Genomic DNA, 20,746 nt, shown 5'->3' with positions numbered 1-20,746 from the left:
GCTGCCTCCCACATCAGGGGCCGGGACGGGGGTGATAAGCGACCTCTCCAGGGGGTGGTCCCCGCTCTCCCGTCCTGTGGGACCCCCACCTGCAGGCAGCGGCGACAGTGCCCGGGGGCAGTGGGACGGTGTTGCCGGGGCAGGCGGCAAATCAGGCCAGAGCACGAGGGGTTTGCGTGACCCCGTCTGGTGAGACGCTGCCGGAGGGCAGGTCCGGCCGGCCGAAAGTCAGCATTTTTCTTCTTTCTTTCCATTCCTCCCCATGGCGTCTGGCTTTTGTTAAATGGTTGTGTTGCTGCCTGTCTCCTAAGACGACTCCAGCTCGCACCCCGGGCACACGCGTGTGCCCACTGGCACTCTCACCCCGGGCCCCGGCAGGTCCTGTGGGTCCCGGCGCGGGGGGGAGGGCGCCCAGCCCGAGTCTCCTCCGCGGAGGCGGACGTGGCCGCGCGTGGGCCGTGCACACCCTGGGAACGGTGTGCAAGCAACTGCGATGTCTTGCTTGTTTTATTTTTGCAACGGTTTTTTTCCCTTTCTTGTTTTAAAAGCAATGCAAGCTCCTAGTTTAAAAATAAATACTTACAAGAAGACAAAGAAAACTGTAATCGCTCCACCTGGAGAAAATGCCAGCTACGTCTTGGGGTGCACAGACAGGACCCCTCGAAGAGCAGGCAGCCAGGAGGGCACAGGGTTGTGCTCGGCTGTGGGATCTGCCATCCTGGGTCTGCCCGGGCCCTGGGGAGTCAGAGAGAAGCTCAGACCTATGCCCGGCCTCCACCCTGTGCAGCTCAGCCGGCCCGGTTCACCGGCTCCGTCCATACGGCGGGCTGGCCTGCACCCTCTCCCCCTCCCAGACTCTGTCTCTGCTCCTCCTCCGAGACCCCAGCCCCCTCCTTCCAAGCCTCGGTACCCCCTCTGGGCAAGGGGACGGGGTGGCGGCCTTGACCTGGTGCAGAGCAGGGGTCAGGATGGCCGGACACCCTCGGAGGACATTGGCCTCTGTCCTCAGAGTGTCCCTGTCTCTCCACCTGGAGGCCAGGCCCCCACCCGGACCCCAGCCCTGCCCCGGGCCAGGCCCCCCACAGGCCTCTTTGCACCTGGAGGCTGTGCCCCCTGTGTGTGGGCGTGCATGTGTGACACAGAGCAGAGATGAGACAAGAAAGCGGGGAAGAGGCCGAACCTCTCGAAGCTTCCTGGCATCCCCCTTCCCCACAGCAGAGGGAGCCTGGAGGGGCCCCCACTGCAGGCCCCTTCCCCCTTCCCCTCGGGGCCCGGGGCCCAGGGCCCAGCTCCACCGGGAGGCCTCGCTCACAGCTCCCGGCTTTAATCTGTGGCTGGCCGGGCCTCGGGGGCTTGTCGCCCTCTCTGCTCCAGGTGTGACTTGCACGCCCTGGGGTGGACACCCCACTGCCCTGAGCTTCAGGAGCCGGGGGTGGAGGGTGGGTGCCGTGCAACTTGGGAGAGTTGTTCCCAGGGGCCTGGCAGGCCTGGCGGTCACCTCCCAGCAGGGTCCTGGCCGACCTCAGCTCAGCTAAGATGCCCCCTGTCACAGTGTCACCAGCCTGGTCCCAGGAGATGGGGGCTGAGGTGTGCAGCACTGAGATTTTCACGACAAGCCAGCCTCCCGAGCGGAACAGAGGGGATTCCAAGTGCAGGGGCCGCAGCCTGGCTTGCGAGGACCCCCAGAGGGCTGGGGGGTCTGCGACCTCAGCCCTGGTTGGACGGGGTCCTCCCAGCGCCGCCCCGCACCCGGACGCAGGTCGAGTGCGATGCTACGGGTTCCGGGCCTGGGAGCCACAGGTCAGGTGTGGACGGACAGGGAGGGCCCGGCCCCGTGAAGGGGGCTCCCCTCTGCCTCTGGTGAGTCCGGTGAGCTCAGCAGATGTTGGCGTGTTAAAGGCACAGCCAAGTTCAGAATCGGTCCACAGAGCAGAACCCACGGCGAAGGCAGGGCCGGGCAGAGGCCCAGACGCTGCTCAGACCAGTTGAGTCCCAGGCGTCTCGTGAGCTGGTAACGAATAAACTGAGACACGTGGTCTTCGACGGCGCCCGGAGCTGGGACGTGTGGTTTCCCGCCGCGCACAGAGCCCTGCGGGACACGTGCCCATAGACCCCGGAGTCAGCTTACTCCCTGTCGGGCTTTCCCTCCCTGGCAGAGGCTGGCTTTCCTCCTTTCACAGGTTTGCAGTGTCCCCAGAGGGGACGTGCCAGTCTAACCCTGCCACCTCTGAAGGGGACCCCATTTGGACATAGGGTCTTCGCAGCTGTGGTCCCGGTAGGATGAGGTCACTGAGTGGACAGTAATCAGTGTGACCAGTGACCTCGTGAGGAGAGGAGAGACCCCAGGGGGCCGTGGACAGCGGGACCGATATGGCCACGAGCCGAGGGACACAGCCGCCAGGACCCGCGAGAGGCAGGAAGAGGGAACCGGCCCTGCCGACGCCACCACGTCAGGCCTGCAGCCTCCAGCCCGAGGGTGAAAAATTCCGGGGTTTCGGTCACCAGCCTGTGGCCCTCATCAGGGCAGCCCCCGGGCACGGATGTCCTGTGCAGCCACCCACTCTCGGCCACATCTCCGCGTGGGCAGAGGACGCCAGGGGCCCTTGGCCTCCTTGTCCTTGTCTCCTGCAGCGCCGCTGGTCCACAGAGGTGGGCAGAGAATCTTGGCGCCTGGGATGAGGCTGCTGGGCCGCCACCTGCCCAGGCGAGGGGCACGCTCGACGTGGAGACCCTCTCGGTCCCCTGGCGGTGACCCTGCCCGGCCACCCTTTACAAATGAGGGTCCGGGCTCAGGAGGTTCAGTATGTGGGGCCCGGGGTGCTGAGGCCCCGCAGCCGGTCAGTTCATGGCGTAGGTGGTGGGTCACGCTGGCCTGTTGCTTCATTAGCGCTCAGGGCTGGGGTCCGCAGGAGACAAGCCTCTGACGTCACCCAGAGGTGTCGGGGTCAGGGTGGGCATCACTGAGGACCCGGAGAAGCAGAGCCGCCCCACGAGAGCACGCGCGGCTCAAAGCCACCGCAGGCCGCGACCTCAGCATCTTTACCGTGAGCTCCGGGACCGGCCCAGATCCCGCAGCCACGTCTTTGGGGTCTCAGCACTGATGTCACCGGAGCCGCCGAGCAGCCCCCTCATTGCCCCGACACGCTTCCCGCTGCTGCTGCGTTTGTTTATCCACTTATTTATTTACCCGTCTGTTTATTTTTGCCTCGTTCTTATCACCGTATATAATTTTGTGTGTCATTAGCCAGTGCACGTTAAAATCCCAGCCGAAGGAGCTCCCATTGTCGCTTAGCAGTCACGAGCCCGACTAGGATCCGTGAGGACGCAGGTTCGATCCCTGGCCTCCCTCAGTGGGTTAAGGATCTGGTGTTGCCGTGAGCTGTGGTGTAGGTCGCAGACACAGCTTGGATCCCGTGTGGTGTGGCTGTGGTGTAGACCGGCGGCTGCAGCTCCGATTGGGCCCCCAGCCTGGGAACCTCCATACGCCGCGGGTGTGGCCGTTAAAAAAAAGAAAAAAAAAATCTTAGCCCAAGTCTTCAGGGAGGTGGCGTCGGGGTGCTGGTTGTGGAGCCGGGGCTTCTGCTCAGTAAGGGTGGGGTCCGGCCGTTGGCGAGGGGCTGCCCGGCCTCCCCGCGGTCCCATATCCTTCCTCCTGCACCTGCGTGGTCCCCCGCGAACTTCGGGCTCTGGGCGGCTGGGTCGGGCTCGCCGTGCACAGCTGCCTCCGGACCCTGGGCCGGGCATGTCCTGGACCCCTGCAGACACCCCCGTGTCTCTGGAGTCAGGTCACACCCCAACGTGGCCCCCTTCGGGGTCAAGGTGGCCTGGGCGACAAAGCCTGTGACTGCCCCACACGCTTCGTCCTGCCGGCTCATGGTGTGTGCCCTGGACCAGCCCCAGGCCGGGATGGGACCTGGAGGCAGCACTGGTGACAAAGTCCTGTGCAGGGAGCTGCAGAGAGGACCCGGGGGCTGCCCGCAGCGCCGAGAAGGAGGAAGGGCACCCGGGGCGGGAGGCAGGGCTGCCGGGAGCCCCAGGGAGAGGCCGCTTTTCCTCTGGGGCTTGAACGCTGCCACCCTCCTTGTGTGCACGTGGGGACCTCCCCGGGCGTCCCTCCTCGTTGTCCCTGTGCTGAGCCGCAGCGTGCACGCCATCCTGTCTCCCGCTGACCCCCGTGGGGAGGCCTGGAGTCCGCACGAGGCCGGTGCCCCGAGCTGGGAGGAGCCTCACCACCCAGGGCCCGCTTTCCCACGCTGGTCCCAGGGCCCGGTGCAGAGGGCAGCATACAAGTGGTGCTTACTACATGCTGAGGGATTGGAAGCCAGGCAGTGAGTGGGTGGAGCTGCTGTAGAGTGGATGCCCAGGTGGAGCCTGAGGCAGCCTGGCCAGGCAGAAGCTGGCGAGGGCTCACCAGGAGCCCCTGGGCTCAGCTTGGGGACATGCAGGGGGGCACCAGCCAGGCTGGGGGAGGACCCGCCCACCCCCTGGGTGAGTGGCGCCCTCTGTCCAGTGCCGGCGCTGCCTTTGTCACTGGCGTTCCCATCCAGAGCACCTGGGTGAGGCCATGTGTGGTTTATGAGCGGGCACCCCTCTGCCAGGCCCCAGGGGCTCCTTGGAGCAATGGTGCTCCCTGGACCGAGGGGTCAAGTGGGGGATGAGGAAGCCGAGGAATCTCATGGCGTCGTCACCTGCAAACAAAACGTGTCCCTTCTCCGCACCCTGGGCCAGCCTGGGGACAGACCGAAGCCCAGGCCTCCCCACCCCATCCCGTGCCCTGGACGAGGGAGCGGGGGCAACATTCAGGGAGTGGGCAGTGTCCCCAGGGGGCAGCGGGGGTGCGGGCCATGTCCCGGGAGCCTGGGTGTTGTTGTGTGTGCCCAGGATGCCTGTACCCGTGTGGCCTGTGAGTCCGTGCTTCATTTCCCACGTGTTCACACCAGAATCCCACCTGCCTCTCCCTGTGCTCCAAGTCCATCCACCAGGTGTGCAGAGTGTGCCTGCGTGTGCCAGCCGGTGGGGGCATGAGAAACCCTGGCTGGTGGCCTGGTCACCACGGGTCCCCCACTCTGCAGGATGGGGGCTGGCACAGCCCTCAGCAGTCCCGAGATGGGCTTGGGCTGGTCCCCACCCTGGGCCAGCCTGGCTTCACGTCGCCAAGCTCCGACTGCTCCAGTCCTTCGTCGTGGCACCAGGGGCTCCATTTCCAGCCGTGACTCAGACAGGGCCGCATTGAATTTCCTGTCGGCTCAGGCTAGGCCACCAAAGCGTCGCTGCGTTAATGGGAGGTCACTGGCCTGGCCTGGCATGCGTCTCTTAGAGGGTAGCTCTGTCGGCATCATTCGAGGTGGCTCAGCTGTCCCTCTGGGAGCAGGCTCCGTTCCCGCGGGCCCTGCGGGCACTGGGTGGGCTCTGCGCCATGAGCTGGGGTGGCCGGCGGCTCGACGCCAGGGCGCGTCCACTCAGCCCCGTCTCTGCCTCTCTTGCAGGTCAGCTGGCCGCCGGCACCTGTGAGATTGTGACCCTGGACCGGGACAGCAGCCAGCCACGGAGGACGATTGCCCGGCAGACGGCTCGCTGCGCGTGCAGAAAGGGCCAGATCGCGGGCACCACGAGAGCCCGGCCCGCTTGCGTGGACGGTAAGGGCCCAGGCCCTGGGCAGCCCTCGAGGGTCACGGGAGCTGCGAGCCCAGGGTCCGCCTGACACCCCCGCTCCCCGGGATGTTCCCCCAGGCCCCTGACTGTGGGCCAGGCCTCGGGCTGGACCGGCCCTCCACGCCACATTGATCAAGCACCTGCCGACTGGCTGTGGGCACGGGCTGGGGCACTGTGGGCTGGTGGGGAGCAGGTGCCCACATGGCCCGAGGGCATGTCCTGGCAAGTTGCTGTGGAAAGAGGGGACGAAGGAGGTGCCACCTGCAAGACAGCCTGAATGTGAATGCCCTGTGCGTTCTGGCTGAGGTGCCCGTGAGGCCCAGGGCTCCTCCCCCTCGGGGCAGGTGGCAGAAGCGCCAGATGTGGTGACATGCAGCAGGGCCCCCGCAGGCTCCTGGGACAGCCAATGCGCCTGTGAGGTGGGCTGGTGGCGCCCTCACGCGTGGCCACCGAGGCTGAGCCGTCTGCTGATGAGACGCGTTGTGTCCACGTCTCGGCCGAGTTAAGGCCTCTCAGTACGCGGAGCCTTTGGGACTCTCCTCAGAAACAGAACCCCAGGCGTTCTTTGCAAGGAGAAAGGGAGCCTCTGCAGCTTCTCCAGGGCACGGACGTGGGCCTGGCCCTGGTGCGGGAGACGCTGGGTGGGCTGGGCGGGAGGGCCGGGTGCAGCCTGCCAGGGCCTGGGTGGTCCAGCAGGAGACCTGGGCAACCCCAGGCAGACGCAGTGTGGCCACGGGGCCGGGGGTGGGGCCCGGTGACTGGGCCAGAGGGGAGATGCCCTCCTCTGGGCGGCCCGTGTCGGCCCAGGTTCCTTAGGGTGTTTGGGGCCTCGTTTCCGCAGGGCTGGGGGAGACCTGGTCACGGCAGTCGAGGGGGCCGCGTCCGAGGAACCCGCCTGTCCGTCCTGCTGTGGCCCCGAGCAAGCACAGGGTCCCCGGGGCTGGAGCTGGACCCTGGCTCTTCTGGCCTGGCTCCCCCATCCCCTGCGGCCCCTGCCCGGCTCTGGGTCTACGGCTCTGGGTTCAGATCTGCCGCCTCTGCCCGGGAACCCCCGTCTGCTCTGACCCGGGCCAGGGAGGGTCCCCTTGCCCGCTGCCGGCCGTGCTGGTGAAGGTCACGGCAGAGGTCACGGGTGCACTGAGCACAGGGCTGGGACATCGGGAGCTCCCGGCCACTCTGGCTGGGAGTCCCCAGCGGTGGGGGTGGGGCTCTCTGGGGCAGGGGACGGTGTCCTCTCCATGGAGAGGCCTTTCTGACGAGCTGGGCGGGTCCCAGGGCAGCCCCCAGAGGGGAAAGGCCCCCAAGGAGGGATCCGCAGCGTCTCGGGCTCCTGGGGGTGGGCTGATTGCTTCAGGGACCCCTCCGTGTCACCCACGGGCCTCCCCAGGACTGTCCAGGGGTCCGGCCGGGGCGGCGAGTCTGCATGGGGCCTGGAGCTCTGGCGCCACTGGGCCTCCAGCTGGTTGGGGAAGGACGGGTGGAGGGGCCCCGGCTCTTGTCCAGAGGGAGCGGGCCCGGTCCTTGTCACTCCAGACCCGGATGCCCTGTGCACCTTTGGGGCTGAGCTGGGGGCCTCGCCCAGGAGCACGTGGAGGCCTGGGGCTCTGGGACCCTCCACCTACCTTTCCGCCCTCAGGCCCTGCGGCCACATGCCACCCACCTCACGAGCCAGCCCGGGAAACCGGGGGGAGGGACCAGGCCGCGTCGGAGGGGGGCTGGAGGCAAGTGAAGGGTGAGGCTGCGGGTGCCATTTGTGGAACTGGAGCAGCGGGCAGTCTGTGCCAGGGCCGGTTCTGTGCCTCAGAAGCCTTGTTTGTCGGTAAGATCACCCCTGTGGTTGGGTTTGGTTGGACGGCCAGGTGGCAGCTCCGCTGACCCCAGACCCCCTCTGCCCAGTGGATCCCAGGGCCCCCACGAGCCCGGCTAAGTGGCCGCATCCCTGCCTGCAGCTCCCATCACCAGCAGCACTGCAGCACCTTCTGGGCTGACAGTGATGGATCCTTCCAGGCTGGGGGGGCGGGGGGTGTGCGGGCCCGGCGGGGGGCGTAGTCCGCTCCCCTTCCCCTGCTCATTAGCTCTGCGCCTGCAGGGGAGTCCGTGTCAGAGCTGATTACTGATTGAATCTGGGTCTGCTCATCCGAATCCGCACGCTCACCCCTCTCCCGCGAGCCTTCCCCCGCCTCCCGAGCTGGGGCCCAGAGACCCAAATTAAAACCCGGCCGTTTTCAAGGGAGGCCACACACATCAGTTAGCTGGCATTTTTTGCACAGTGGGCATTTCCAGGCTGCCATCTAATTTAATTTTTGCTCTTCTATTTTCTGGCTTTGTGTGCATAATAAGTTTTCTCGTGTGTGAGTTACGACTGCTAAAGACAAAACTTGTTCCGCGTTGGGTTGGTTGGAATTCGGTGTGAGCCGGGCTTCAACTGAGTTGGTTTATGCTGACCCCACTGTGTTTGGGAACCATGGGGCCCTGAAATACCAGAGCCCAGCTGCGTCTGTTCCGTGTTTATTCATCTATTTATTGACTTAATCATTCATTCATCCACTCACCCGTTCGTCCATCCAGATAAGGTGTGCGGTTGCGGGTAGAGACCTGTCAGGAGGGATCAACACTTCAGGTACTTGCTACCTAGAAGATGCAGTGACCTGGGGCTGGGGTCCAGATTGTGGGGCAGGGGCTCTGGGACCCCAGAGCATGGCCGGCCCTTCTTACCAGGACCTTGGCCAAGCTGCGTCTCTGAGGGAACATTTGAGCAGGGTGCTGAGGGATGAAGAGGAGCTCGCCAGAAAAGCCTCTCTCGTGAAAGGAGAGGGCTAGTGGTGAGAAGGGAGCTCCTGGCCATGTTTCTGAGTCTGAAGCGTTTCCAGGCAAACCATCCCCAGACTGTATACAGGTGACCCAGTGCACCTGACTGGCTCTTTCCAGCTCATGGAACCATCAGGGAAAGCGGTTCTCAAATAACCCCCGGCCTTGCCAGCCAGGCCACGTGTCCTCACACTCGGGCACAGAGCAGGGCTTCCCTCGGGGCTGCCCTGAGCAGGGACGCCTGCGTTAAAGGGTCCCTCCGGGCGCTAGCTGTTCTGTAAGACTCCGGGCTTCTCGCTCCTTTGCTGGAAACACGTGTGGGCCTGATACCCACCCCCCTCCGCAGAGGACTGAGGCCCAGCCCACGAGCCGCACCCCACCCAGCACATGGCAGAACATCAGCCACGCACAGCTCCCACTCCCCCTGAAGCGGCCTCTTTCTTTATAAACAGCTGCTTCCTCCCATGCGCTGAATTCTCTGAAACTCTTTGGAGAGAAATTAAAGACAGCAGCGAGGTGTGCAGGGCTGGGCACGGGCGTGCGGCACAGGGGAGGCTTGTTGCTGAAGCCTCGCTGCCCCAGCCGTGGGGGGAAGGGGAGAGCGAGGGTCTCAGGCCCAGCCCAGCAGGATCCCTGCAGCCTGTGGGGGATAGTGGGCAGGCCGGTGGCTGAGCTCTGCACAGGCCTGTGGGGGGGGGCGTGGTGGCGCTGGGGAGAAGGCCGTAGCCTGGGTGGACAGTCTGGAGAGGGCCCTCTGTGCATGGCGTGCCGGGCTCAGCACCCCCTGGGCTGATGGGGTTGACCAGTGGCACGTGCCCGAGCCCCCTTCTTCTAGGCCACCTGGCCCTTGTGTTCCCGAGCCGGGGATAACTGCCCCCATGTCACATGCCTGAACGTTGGGGCCGGGTCTCGTACCGTGCTTTCCTTTCCTGGGAGCCTGAGATACAAGCAGGGTCTGGGCGCGGGGGTGCAGCCACGGCTCCAGGCCCCAGCTGAGCTTGCCAGCCACGCCCGTCTGCATCCGCGGTTGGGGTCACACGTGGATGTCATCACCATGGCCCTCAGACTGAGGGGACAGGTGGTGTGCAGAGGGCTCCTCTAAACGCTGTACCAAGCGGGGCCGCCTGTCCCCCAGGTGCGTTGTGCCCAGTAGTGTACAAGCAGTGCGCCCCAGACGTAGCCTCCAGGGGCCCTGCTGAGCAGGGGCACGTGTGGGGCGGGGTCTCTGTGCTGCCATGGTTCTGGATGAGGATGGGTCCCCGCCGGTAGGAAGCCGACCCCCAGGGGAGGGTCCAGGATGGCGCCCTGAGAGGCTCCTCATCAGGAGATGCAACGAGCTGAGGGTCCGGAAATAAAGCCTCACGTCACATCAGCTGGTTCTTGACAAGGGCTCCAAGACCGTTCGGTGGGGAAAGAACAACCAGCTCTGGGATGTCGGGACTCCTCCATGCAAAGAATGAAGTCGGACCCCTGCCTCACACCATATATACAAAGTACCTCCACTTGGATCAAAGACCTAAATATTTAAGGGCTGAAAAGACAAATCTTGCAGCAGAAAACAGGGCTAACTCTCTGTGACCTTGGATTTGGCAAAGGATTCTTAGGTGTGACCCCAAAAGCACAAGCAACAGGAGAAAAAATAGATACATGAGGCGTCATCAAAATGGAAAGGTCTGCGCTTGCGAGGACAGCAGGAAGAACGTGGCGAGAACCCTCAGAATCTGAGAAAGGACCCGCAAATCGTAGATCTGCTAAGGGACTTTCGTCCAGAACGTGTAAAGAACTATGACTCAATAGCGAGAGGCAGTTACACAATTTTTAAATTGTCGGAAGATCTGAACAGACACGTCTTTAAGGACAGGCATGGGACTAGCCAGTAAGCACATGAAAAAAATACTAGCGGTCACGGGTCATCAGAGAAACGCAAATCAGAGCCCCAGGAAGAAACCACATCCTGCGCGCAGCGTGGCTGGAATCACGAAGTCAGGTGGTAGCACGTGTCGATGAGGAGGCAGAGAAATCGGAGCCGTCCCGCGCCGCTCGTGGGATGTGAAACGGAGCGGCTGTTCTGCAAAATGGTCTCCATCGAACGAGCTATCCTACGACCTGGCCGTTCCCCTCCTGCTGGAACCTGGGAGGCTCCCAGGAGAAGCTTGTCCACACACGTTCGCAGCGACATGCAGCTCTTCAGAGGTGGGACCAGCCCAGACGGTCGTCCGCGGACACATGGTTAGACGCATGTCCGCACGATGCACGCTCGTGATGGACACGAGTCCAGCGTGGATGAACCGGGGACACGAGGCTCAGGGGAGGGAGGCAGATTGGACCCCAAGGGCGCAGATGACGACTGCGCTCACGTGGGGCTCCCAGGACAGGCGGATCAGAGCCCCCGGGGCTGAGAGCGCTTGCTAGCGAAGGGGGCAGGTTTCTTGCTGGGGATGGAGAGGTCCTCAAATTGCCGTGATGCGTGCACAGCTCTGAACTCACGGAATCCACTCAAGGATGCACGGGTCGTGGAAGGTGAAGCCCAGGAACGTCCCTGTGGCCTGGGAAGCGGGGTGGGGCGGCACCTCCCATCCTCCCTGCGTGGGAGGGCCAGGGGTTAGGACAGGCTGTCCTGCAGCCCGGTTGGGTGGGGACCTGGTTGGAGAAGGTCTGGCAGGAGAGGCGGGTGCAGACGACTGGTCCTTAACTCCTAAGGGCGGGGCCTGGCATCTGCTTTGGCAGAGAGGGTGAAAACCGGCTTTCAGAAAGTGTTCACGTGGAAACCTGGTTTGTTGAGGCACGTCAGTCTCACAGTGGCTGCCCTGGGTGGTCAGAGCCCCCGCTGTGATCCTGAGAAGGGGCAGGGAGGCTGAGAGAGGCTTTGGTCCTCAGAAGAAAAGCCAAAGGCACCTGAGCCCATTTGGATGCTGCTGGAGAGGATAGGGAGCCCCGAGGGACCAGACGAGCTGGGAGTGGCTGGAAATTCCCAGAAGGCCGTTGGGGAGTGGGGGGGCCAGGACGGCAGCTCGCCACCTTGAGGGCTGGATGGAGGTGGTATGGCCTTTAGTCCTCCATCAGGTGGGGGCCTTGGCGCTTCGGCTCTGCAGCCTCAGCTCGATCCCCCTGCCTCCCCCAGAGCCATTGCTGGGGCGCTAGGGTGGGGTGCAGAGGCTGCCATGGGGGAGCACAAACCTAATGGGGCCTGAATTGGGCCGGTGTGGCAGCGAAAATCCAGGAAGGCTTCCTGGAGGCGCTTTCCCCTGCGTCCCAGGGAGGGAGCCCCGCCCACCTGCACTGCTCCACGGTCCCGCTTGTGCCTTAGACTCTCGGGAGTCTGGCAGCAGCAGGTGAGTGAGTGGCCACACCTCCGTGGGTCAGCAGGGGGCAGACCCCCGAGCCCACTCTGGAAAGGAGGCAGCTTCTGAAGGGGACAGGGGACAGAGGGGACATCAGGCCTCAGTCTTTGGGGGGAAAAGCGTTTATGTGTTCCAATACTTAGAAAAGTGGGCACGAGTATTTGTGCATATTTAGAAGAGTGTGCATGTGCTTTCTGCAGCCGCGTGGCTCCAGCAGGTCAGCTCAGCTCTCTGAACTGTGGGCAAAGGAGCCGCCCTGCTCTGCGGAGTCTGCTAGACCTGCCCCTGGGGTGTGCCCAGCAGGCTAGCAGCGACCTGCGGGTCATGTTAAATTCTCAGAGACGGCTGTATCCCACCGTCATGAAAATGTACATTACCTAAACTGACCTGTACATCGGTCGTATTAAAAAGAAACCTATGCACCTTAAATTAAGCCTAGAAAAAGAAGGCGCTAAACTCAAATCAAGCAGAAGGAAGAAAATAATAAAAATTGGAATAGAAATAAATGAAACAGAGGGAGTTCCATCGTGGCTCAGTGGTTAACGAATCCGACGAGGAACCATGAGGTTGCGGGTTCGATCCCTGCCTTGCTCAGTAGGTTAAGGATCCGGCGTTGCCGTGAGCTGTGGTGCAGGTGGCAGACACGGCTCGGATCCCATGTTGCTGTGGCTCTGGCGTAGGCCGGCGGCTACAGCTCCAATTAGACCCCTAACCTGGGAACCTCCATATGCCATGGGAGCGGCCCCAGAAATGGCAAAAAGACAAAAATAAATAAATAAATAATAAAACAGAGAATAGGAAAAAAAAGTGGAAATCAACTAAGCTGAAAGTTGATTCGTGGGAAGATTAAAAATAGATTAAAGATAAACGATTTAAAGATAAAAATAAAGATTAAAACTTTATTTTTAAATAGATTGATCAGAGAGAGAGAGAGAAAAGGCTCAAATTACTAAGTCAGCAGCCGAAAGGAGGGCCCGCTCTTCAGTTTTCCTTCCCTTCACGGGACGCAGAGGGTGGGAAGGAGCCCGCAGGCGGCTGTGTGCCAGCACGGTAGGTGGCGTGGACGGCACGGCAGCTTCCTGGAAGCACGCAAACTGCCTCGAGAGGAAGTGGGAACCCAAGGAGACCCGTGAGAAGGAGGACGATGCGGTGGTCTTCTGATCGCGTCCCAGCAGGAAAAGCTTGGGACCAGATGGTCCCCTGGTAATCCTGCCAGCTTTAGAGGAGAATTTGCCCTCCTCACCCTCTTCCGGCACGAAGAGAAGGCAACACGTGTGAACGCCCTGCCTGAGGCCGGGTGGCCCCGATGGCCGCAGTTTCAGAAACGGAGAGGGGAGCTGCTGGGCATCCTCCACGGGACGCCGCCTCTCCAGGTCGCAGGCCGGATCTACGTCGGGACGAGGCGGGCTGTGTCTCAAGGTGCCGGATCCATCGACGGAAGGACGCCGGCGGATGCGACGCGTGCTGATAAAAGCAAACGTCACGCGACCACGTCCGTCGGTGCAGAAGAGGCACTCAACAAACGCCAGCTCCCTTTCACGACGGAAACGAAAGGAACGTCTCAGCGGGACAAGCCAGCAGGAGACACTGCGCTCCACGGGAAGGCTGGATGCTTTCAGGGCAAAGCAAAGATCGGAGCAGGACCAGGATGCCTGCTGGGGCCACTGTCCTCAGCGCCGTCCTGGAGGCGTGGCCGGGGCCGTCGGGCAAGAAAAGTGAAGAAAAGTCATCCTGATGGGAACGGAGGCGGCGCAGCTGTCTGTTGACAGGTGTCATCACCTGCTGCCGAGAAAACCTGCAGGAGTCCACACGCACGCACGCACACACCACGCACGCACGCACGCGCAGGAGCAGCCAGGGACTTCTGCACGGTGGCAGAATACAGGATCCGTGGACGGAATCCCATCGCTCGGCTCCACAGGGGCGTGAACGGCCTGAAACCGGCCTCAGAGGACAGCCCCGTTTACAGCAGCTTCAGACAGAAGGAGACACGTGAAAACGCTTCTGAAGGAGGACGCGCCAGACCCGTGCCCTGGAAGCTCCTGGGGTCGCCTCCCTCGTCTTATACCTTTTCCTCACATCGGAGCACAATCAGCCCGTGCAGAAGAAATCTCCCTGAAGCGTCTGGGAGGAAATTCTCTCCAGAACCAGGGCGGATGCGTCCCAGCGTGGGGGGCGGGGGGCAGGGACCCTCGTGCTCTGATTGAGGCCATTGGCAGGGACCCGCGTGCCCTGACTCAGGGAGGGTGTGGGCAGCCTCCCCCCCCCAACCCCCGTCCTCTTTCTGTGGCTCAGGGACGTCGCGGACACTCGTCGGGGGTCGGGGGAGCTCCTGTTACACCCGTTTCTGCCCCGGGTCCACTGGGCCGATGGGGACGGGCCCACCACCCCGGAGATTGCCCACGGCTGTCTCCTCCTCCGAGGCGGTGGGCAGGGGTGGGGGGCGCTCAGCTCTGCAGCCCCCAGCCTCTGAGTGGAGTTTAAATTTGGAGGCTTTTCAGCCCCAGAGCAATGCCACAGCTGACACGGGGGTGGCGGCTTTGTCACCACATCCTGAAGGCCAGCATGCAGGTGCTCGCACGGCACCAGGTCCTTGCTGAAGGCTTGAGCTGAATCGCTGGCTTTATCTTCTCAAATGCTCAAGGACAGACCCCGGGCCGCCTGAGGGCTGGAGCTTGTCCCGAGCGGTCAGCTGCAGGGGAGGGGCACCAGGGCCTCAAAGCCACCCGAAAGTTGCAGTTCCCTCTGGGAGGGGCCTGGGCAGTGCTGCGCTGGCCTTGACCAGGCGTAGAATGAGGACACCCAGGCCGGTGGCCTCAGTGAGAGGCCGGGGGTCCCAGGGAAGAGGGGACCAAGGGTCCTGATCGTGCCCTGAGATGCATGGGGAGAGGGTGGAAAGCATGAGACCCTCGGGAAGAAACCTGGGCAGGCTTCCTGGAAGAGGTGACACCGATGCTCATCCGTGGGCCGCATGGAGCAGGAGCAGGTGGCCGTCAGCAGGGAGGCATCTGGGCACTCGCTGGCAGCAGGGCACTGGGTACCGTCAGGGGCAAATCTGAGCAAGCCATGCTGGGGACACAGTGCCCTCCAGCCCCCTGGTGGACGGTCCATCTTCCTTCCTGGGCTGGAGGCTGCGGAGGAGGGAGTAGTGGCCCCTGCCTCCTGTCCATGCCTTGTACACCTGCACACGTGCCCAGCATGGGGTCACACCAGTGCTCAGCCTGGAGGCCAGGGCTGCCCTTGGCCCCAGTCCACAGCCCGTCTCTGGACACGAGGAGTGTCCCCCGAGCCCCGTGGCCTGGCACGTGGCCCTGCCTGGGGCCTACCTCGTGGAGGGAGAGTGCCTGCATCCCCGACTGCCATCCCGGCCACGTCCAGGCTGAGTCTGAGGGTGGGGGACACAGGGGAGCTGGACACCGCGGCCCCTCCCTCCCAGCGAGTCCAGCCCCTTCTCGGGGGGAGGGTCCAGCTTCCGTGAAACGCGTGGACTCAGGCACCGCTACGGTTTGTGCAGGTCTGGCAAGAAAGGGGGGTGGGGTGGGGGCCCTCTGGGAGAAGGGGGGGCTCGGCGTCCTTGGCCGCCCTTCTTCCCACCCCAGAACCCGCTGCCTTTTTAGGTGAGGCCCCCCAGTTCTCCTGTGCGTGCGGCCCCCCCAAGGCCTGGTCGTGCCAGGGGCGCCCCTGGGGGCTGGGCGCGGGCACTGGGGCTCTGCCCCTCCCAAGGAGACCCTTCTTGGTTGACCTCTCACGGTCTTTCAGGGTATTTGAAATTTCAAGCTCCAATAAACGGTACGATAAAAAACAAAACCAAAGCCTGGGAAATCTTAGAGAAAAGAGTCTTATTTTAAAAGAGCTTGGCAGACGCTTTGATCCGGGGACGTCGGGGCGATAGGGAGCACGCCTGCCCCATCCTGGGCATGGATGGGCATGGATGGCGGGCAGCTCTGGTCACTTTCAGGCCCACGTGGACGCAGCTCCCCTACGTGCCCCCAGGTGCCTGCACAGCCTTCCGGGTGGGCCTTGGGGAGGCTGGACGGGGGAGGCAGGAGGAAGCCAAGGCCTGTGATCAGGTCTGGGGGCTCAGCTGCCCCCAGGTGATTGTAGGTGAGGCCAACAGGGAGCGAGGAGACAGCTGAGCCCAGGGATGTGGCTGCAGGCCCGGTGGCCGGGCTCCAGGCCATGACAGCTGCTCAGAGCCTGGGCTGGGGGGCGCGGTGGGGGCAGCAGGGCTGGGACGTCAGTCACCCTTCCTTCTCAGGGCCGCGGGTGGGGAGGGAGGCGCTGCCTCTGCAGGAGCCGCAGAGGGGAACCGGGCCTCCCCTTAATCGTCCAGACGCCTGGGAGGATGCCCCGGTGGCAGAGAGGGCACCGCGTTTGCTGGGCCCTGGGGGGTCGGGGGGCCTCGGGAGGGACGTGGGCCCTCAGGGCCAGGGTGACCGGGTGAGGGCGGTCCCGCCTGTGGCCCCTCTGCCGTAGCCGCTCTGCATTTGGCTTTATGGTCGTCAGTCTCGGCATCCTTGGCTCTTGTGGAACAGCCGACATCACGCAGGTTTTATCCGGAACGGGGAAGCCTCAGTCTTCACGTCTGGTCACAGCCTCGTGAGCAGGGAGCCACGCTGCATGACTGCAGCCGCACGCTGGGTAAAGGCACCCAAGCCCTTGCAGGGCCTGTGCCAGCTGCCCACGTGACCTCAAGCAAGGGTCCCTCCAGGGCGGGCGTGAGGGCACAGGTCAAACAGCAGACCCCGGTACCCGCCACGAGTGTGTCCCGGCGACGGGGCTGCTCCGCCTCCAGGGGCAGCAAACCGAGGGCAGCGGGTTCGGGTTCATAAAGAGACGCAGCCTCTCCTTCGAGTGTGAGCGTGCCTCTGACACCCACATCGTGGAGGAAGCGCCCCAAGCCCAGGGGGACGTAGGGGCGGCCACGCTTCTCATCCCCGGACCTGGGGACGCTGCTCCCTACAGTTCCAGGTTCAAAAACATCCCTGTGCAGGCAGGTTCGGAAAAGATTTCATGACCTTTCATAGCATTTGGAAGTCTAAAATGAACGTGTTCTTTAAAAAAGAGAACACACTTTAACTGAGCTGAAGCCCGCCGAGGCTTGCACACAGCCTGCCAGCCCGGGGCCGGGCCCCCAGCCCCGCTCCTCCGTGACAAGGTCCCGGTCCCTGGAACCGCACATGGAAGGAGTCAGGTGACGTACAGACGTCCCTGCCTGGCGACTCTCACCCTCTGTGGCCTTGAGAGCCCCGGGTCGTGTGCAGGGATGTTTTGTTACTTTTACGGCCACGCGCAGTGTCACCGCCTGGCTGTGCTGTCACGTATCGTCTGCGCCGAAGGGGACGGAGGGGACGGGTCCCTGGTGGTTTTGACTCTGTAGCCATTGGAAGCCCAGCCCCTGTGGACACGCATGCGTGTCTCTGGTAGACTGTGCCCTCGGAGCGGCAGGGACACGCGTGGCCGTATGGACGGTAGGTACAGCCGAGGCGTGTCTCGACGTGGCTGTGCCATTGACCCTGCCTCCATGGGGCCTGCAAGTGGCTCCCGCCCGGCATTCTCGTCAGCCCTTGTGACCGTCGGCCTCTTTAGACTCAGCCGGCCCGCCGGGCGTGGGGCTAGGATCGTGGGGGCGAGCTGGATCCCACAGGCTTCTTGGGCGGCTGGACGGCGTCTCTCGTGAAGCGTCTTGTCCAGGTCCTCAGCCCGCTTCTGGGGCTGTTTGCTCAGCGACGTGCAGAGCGTTGCTTATCCCGCGTCTGAGTCCTCGCAGGGGCGCTCTTCCTGCTGCCGCCCCCCAGCCCGGCCTGGCTGTTGCCTTCCCGAGCTTCCTGGTGTGTTTGGATGAACAGAAACCCCTGCTGCTAACCTGGTCCCAGCCTCCCCTCTCCGGCCGCGTGGTCGGCAGGCAGGGCTGGTCCCCGTGGCCTTGGACTTGCTTGCTTGTCCAGCACGCCACTTTGGCCTGTGACCTGCTTCTCGTCCATGGGCCTGAGGGGTCACACGGGTCTCAGGCCCCCTCTCTGGCATCCTTACGGAAAAGTTCTGGCCTCTTCAACTGAGACGATTTTATGTAAAGTTCTAAAGCATGTTTTTGAAGCAGAACGGGAGTGATGGGTCTTACGTCTGATTAGATTACAGCTAATTAGCTAATCATCGCTCGCTGTCTAATCAACTGAGGGCGGGGGCTGCATCACGCGTGAATTACCCTGTACCCCCCCCCCGCCTTCTCCCCAGGGTGCTGCCCTGCTTCCTTTTCCACCTTCATGGACCCTTAGGGAGGAAGTGATGGGTCCAGCCCACGTTTCTCGTCCCCCCGTCGCCCCCCACTCTGCGTCCAGCCCCGCCTGGCCTGAGGGTCCTCCCACAGGGCTGAGGCCAGGCTCCAGGGGCCAGGGATGCTGGTCACCCTGAGGACAGACAGACAGATGGCAGAAAAGGGTCCAGCCTATTTCTCCGTCCACAGCTGTCGGCCTGGGGGGCCCTGGGCACGCTGCCCCGGAGACCGAGGGGGACTTCTATCCTGTGAGGTCTGACAGCCGGCAGAGCCCCTGGGCTGCGTTCTGTGGCTCCGAGGGAGACACGCCAACCTCTTATCCGACTGAGGAGGCAGCCACGTGGTATTCCACATTGTCTGGCTGGAGAGGGCGTTTTTTCTTTGTTTTTAATTAATAGGCTTTATTTTTAGAGAAGTTTTCAGTTTACAGAAAAATAGAGCACAAAGTACAGAGTGTTCTCACCTCCCCCTCCCCCCACAGCGCCCCCATTATTAGCAGTAATAATAGCATTGCTGGAGTTCCCTGGCGGCTCAGTGGGTTAAGGATCAAGCATTGTCTTCTGTGGTGCAGGTTTGATCCCTGGTCTGGGAACTTCCACATGCCACAGGCATGGCCAAAAATAACAATCCCGGCATTATTAAGAGACAACCCTGGCATTCCTCGTGCATTTGTTGCAGTGGCAGGACTGGTGTTGACGCGCTGTCATTAACCAAACTCTCCTGTTGGCATCAGGCGTCCGCTTTGTGTCGTGTGGTCTGTAAGTGTCTGCCCGCCGTGAGGATGTCACACAGAATATTCGCAGCCCTGGAGCTGCTCTCAGAGCAAAGCCAGGGGCCCTCATCTCCCTGGGGCCGTCCCCTGAGATGAGGGTGTCTGTGGCAGGTGGGAGGGAGCTGGTGCCCGGGCCATGCCTGCCCCTGCCCCTGCTCCACTGCCAGGCCCCGAGGCCCCGCATCCTCCCCCAGCCCCCACATCCTCCTCCCGAGGCCACTCCCTCCCTTTCACGCCAGGCAGCCCTGAGGCGGGAGGTGAGGAGCTGGCCCAAGTCTGTGCCCCTGAGGGCCGGGCATCCTCCCAGATCCCAGTGCCCCGGGAGGAGCCAGCCAGGGGGAGCGGCTGCTTCTGAGGCAGCCGTCGGGGGTCCTGACCCTTGCTGTTGCCAGACTGGATCTGGAACAGGACGCCCACAGGAGGGGACCCGTGCATCCAGAGACCCCACAGAGTGCCTGCCAGTCCCTGGGGGCGAGCATGACCCCTGAAGACAGGGCCTGGGCCTCCCGCCCCCTCCCCCAGAGCAACGCACTGTCTCCCAGGCCCAGGCCCTGCCCGGCTAGTTTTGGAAAGGGTGGCTTTGCGCCAAGTTGCAGAGACCCCAGGCCTCGCTGCCCTGGCGATGCTTCCATCCACGCTGGCAGCCCTGTCTGTCTGGGGAAAGCCCAGACAGGGCCCCCAAGGACAGGGCAGAGGGCAGCGGGGCCAGGTCCCTGTTCCTGCCCAGAGGGCCAGGCCTCCCGGAAGGTAGGTGCATGAGGCAGAAGCTGGTTGCCCCTCCAGGAGCTTGAAGGAGGGGGCCCGGCATCCTGGGGCCGAGGGCCACCTTGGGTTTGAGAATCGCCCCTTCCCGGTCAGGGTACCTGCTCCTAACAGCCTCCTTGTCCACCTGTCTGCGGCCTTCCACCCAGGAGACAAGCGCCCACTGCGGCAAGAGGGACCGGGCAGGAGGCGGACTCGGGGGGAAGAGGAGAGCTTGGAAGACTAATGAAATTGCATTTCCTGGAATAGCCGTGACCGCGAGGGTGATGGGTCTGCCACCGTATTGGTTCTGACACGGGTACCACATGGCAGCGGCGCCCTCCCCGCAGACGCGCCAACGGGAGTTCCTGGGCGGCTCCCTCCTGTGGATGTTTGTTTATTCGCGGGCTTCGCTGGGACACGGACGCTCTCAGGACGCCAGCCCTGCATGACGCCAGGCCCCTCACCTGATTCAGTCTCCTCTATGCGCTCACTTCGCGGACAAACGTAATTGGCTTCTGGCGGCCAGGGCGGCGGAGTGTCCCCCGCAAGCTCGTGGTGTCCCTGAAGTCCTGGCCTGCAGCTGGGCTGGGCAGAGCCCACCGCACCCCTGCTGCCCCAAGGCCCAGCCCGACAAGGCCACAGCCGAGGGGGTCCTGGCCTGCCCCTCAGCGGACTCAGGCCGAGGGGTCTAAGGGGTCGTGGCTCCGTCTCCAGACTCGTGAGAAAGGCAGGCGGGCCCCTCGGCTCCGCCCGGAGCCCAGGACCCGCTGAGGTTCAAGGCGCCTCTGCATCCCTGAGTCAAGCCCAGTCGCTTGCGCTTCTCCAGCCCGACGGATGGTTTCGGGAGGGCTGGTTCCGCCCCGAGCAGAGGAGGGCCTCGACCGGAACCTAAGCTGCCGTCACCGGCCGCCCATGGGCCTCAGGTCACCCTGCAGAGTGAGGCTCGCTGACCCGCCCAGGCCAGCAGGGATTCCTAAGGCTCCGTGCGCTGGTTCCGAGAAAGGTTCCTAATGGGAACCCCTCCCAGGGGCAGGTTAGCCCCGAGGCCTTTCTTTCTGACCAAGGGCGGTTTGGATGGTCTGGAACTGGCTCTGTGGGCTGTGCCATCGTCTGCGAGCAGCTGCTCTGTGGCAGGTGAAGCCCCTGCCCCCAGCC

The 20,746-nt window shown here is 63.3% G+C and overlaps 1 protein-coding gene across 2 annotated transcripts in view; it reads left to right on the top strand.

The window, feature by feature from the left end:
• The window catches only part of FAM19A5 (family with sequence similarity 19 member A5, C-C motif chemokine like), a 156,922-nt gene that overhangs the window by 96,307 nt on the left and 39,869 nt on the right, over positions 1-20,746 (top strand). For both annotated transcript variants that reach the window (XM_021091359.1, XM_021091360.1), the window contains exon 2: positions 5,487-5,636. In XM_021091359.1, coding sequence (XP_020947018.1) covers positions 5,487-5,636 — 150 coding nt within the window. The remainder of the gene's footprint in view (positions 1-5,486; positions 5,637-20,746) is intronic.

The sequence above is a fragment of the Sus scrofa genome, chromosome 5, assembly GCF_000003025.6.
Source record: "Sus scrofa isolate TJ Tabasco breed Duroc chromosome 5, Sscrofa11.1, whole genome shotgun sequence".
NCBI classification, from domain to species: domain Eukaryota; kingdom Metazoa; phylum Chordata; class Mammalia; order Artiodactyla; family Suidae; genus Sus; species Sus scrofa.
Note: the sequence above shows the minus strand (reverse complement) of the source record. Positions and strands in the feature narration are given on the sequence as shown.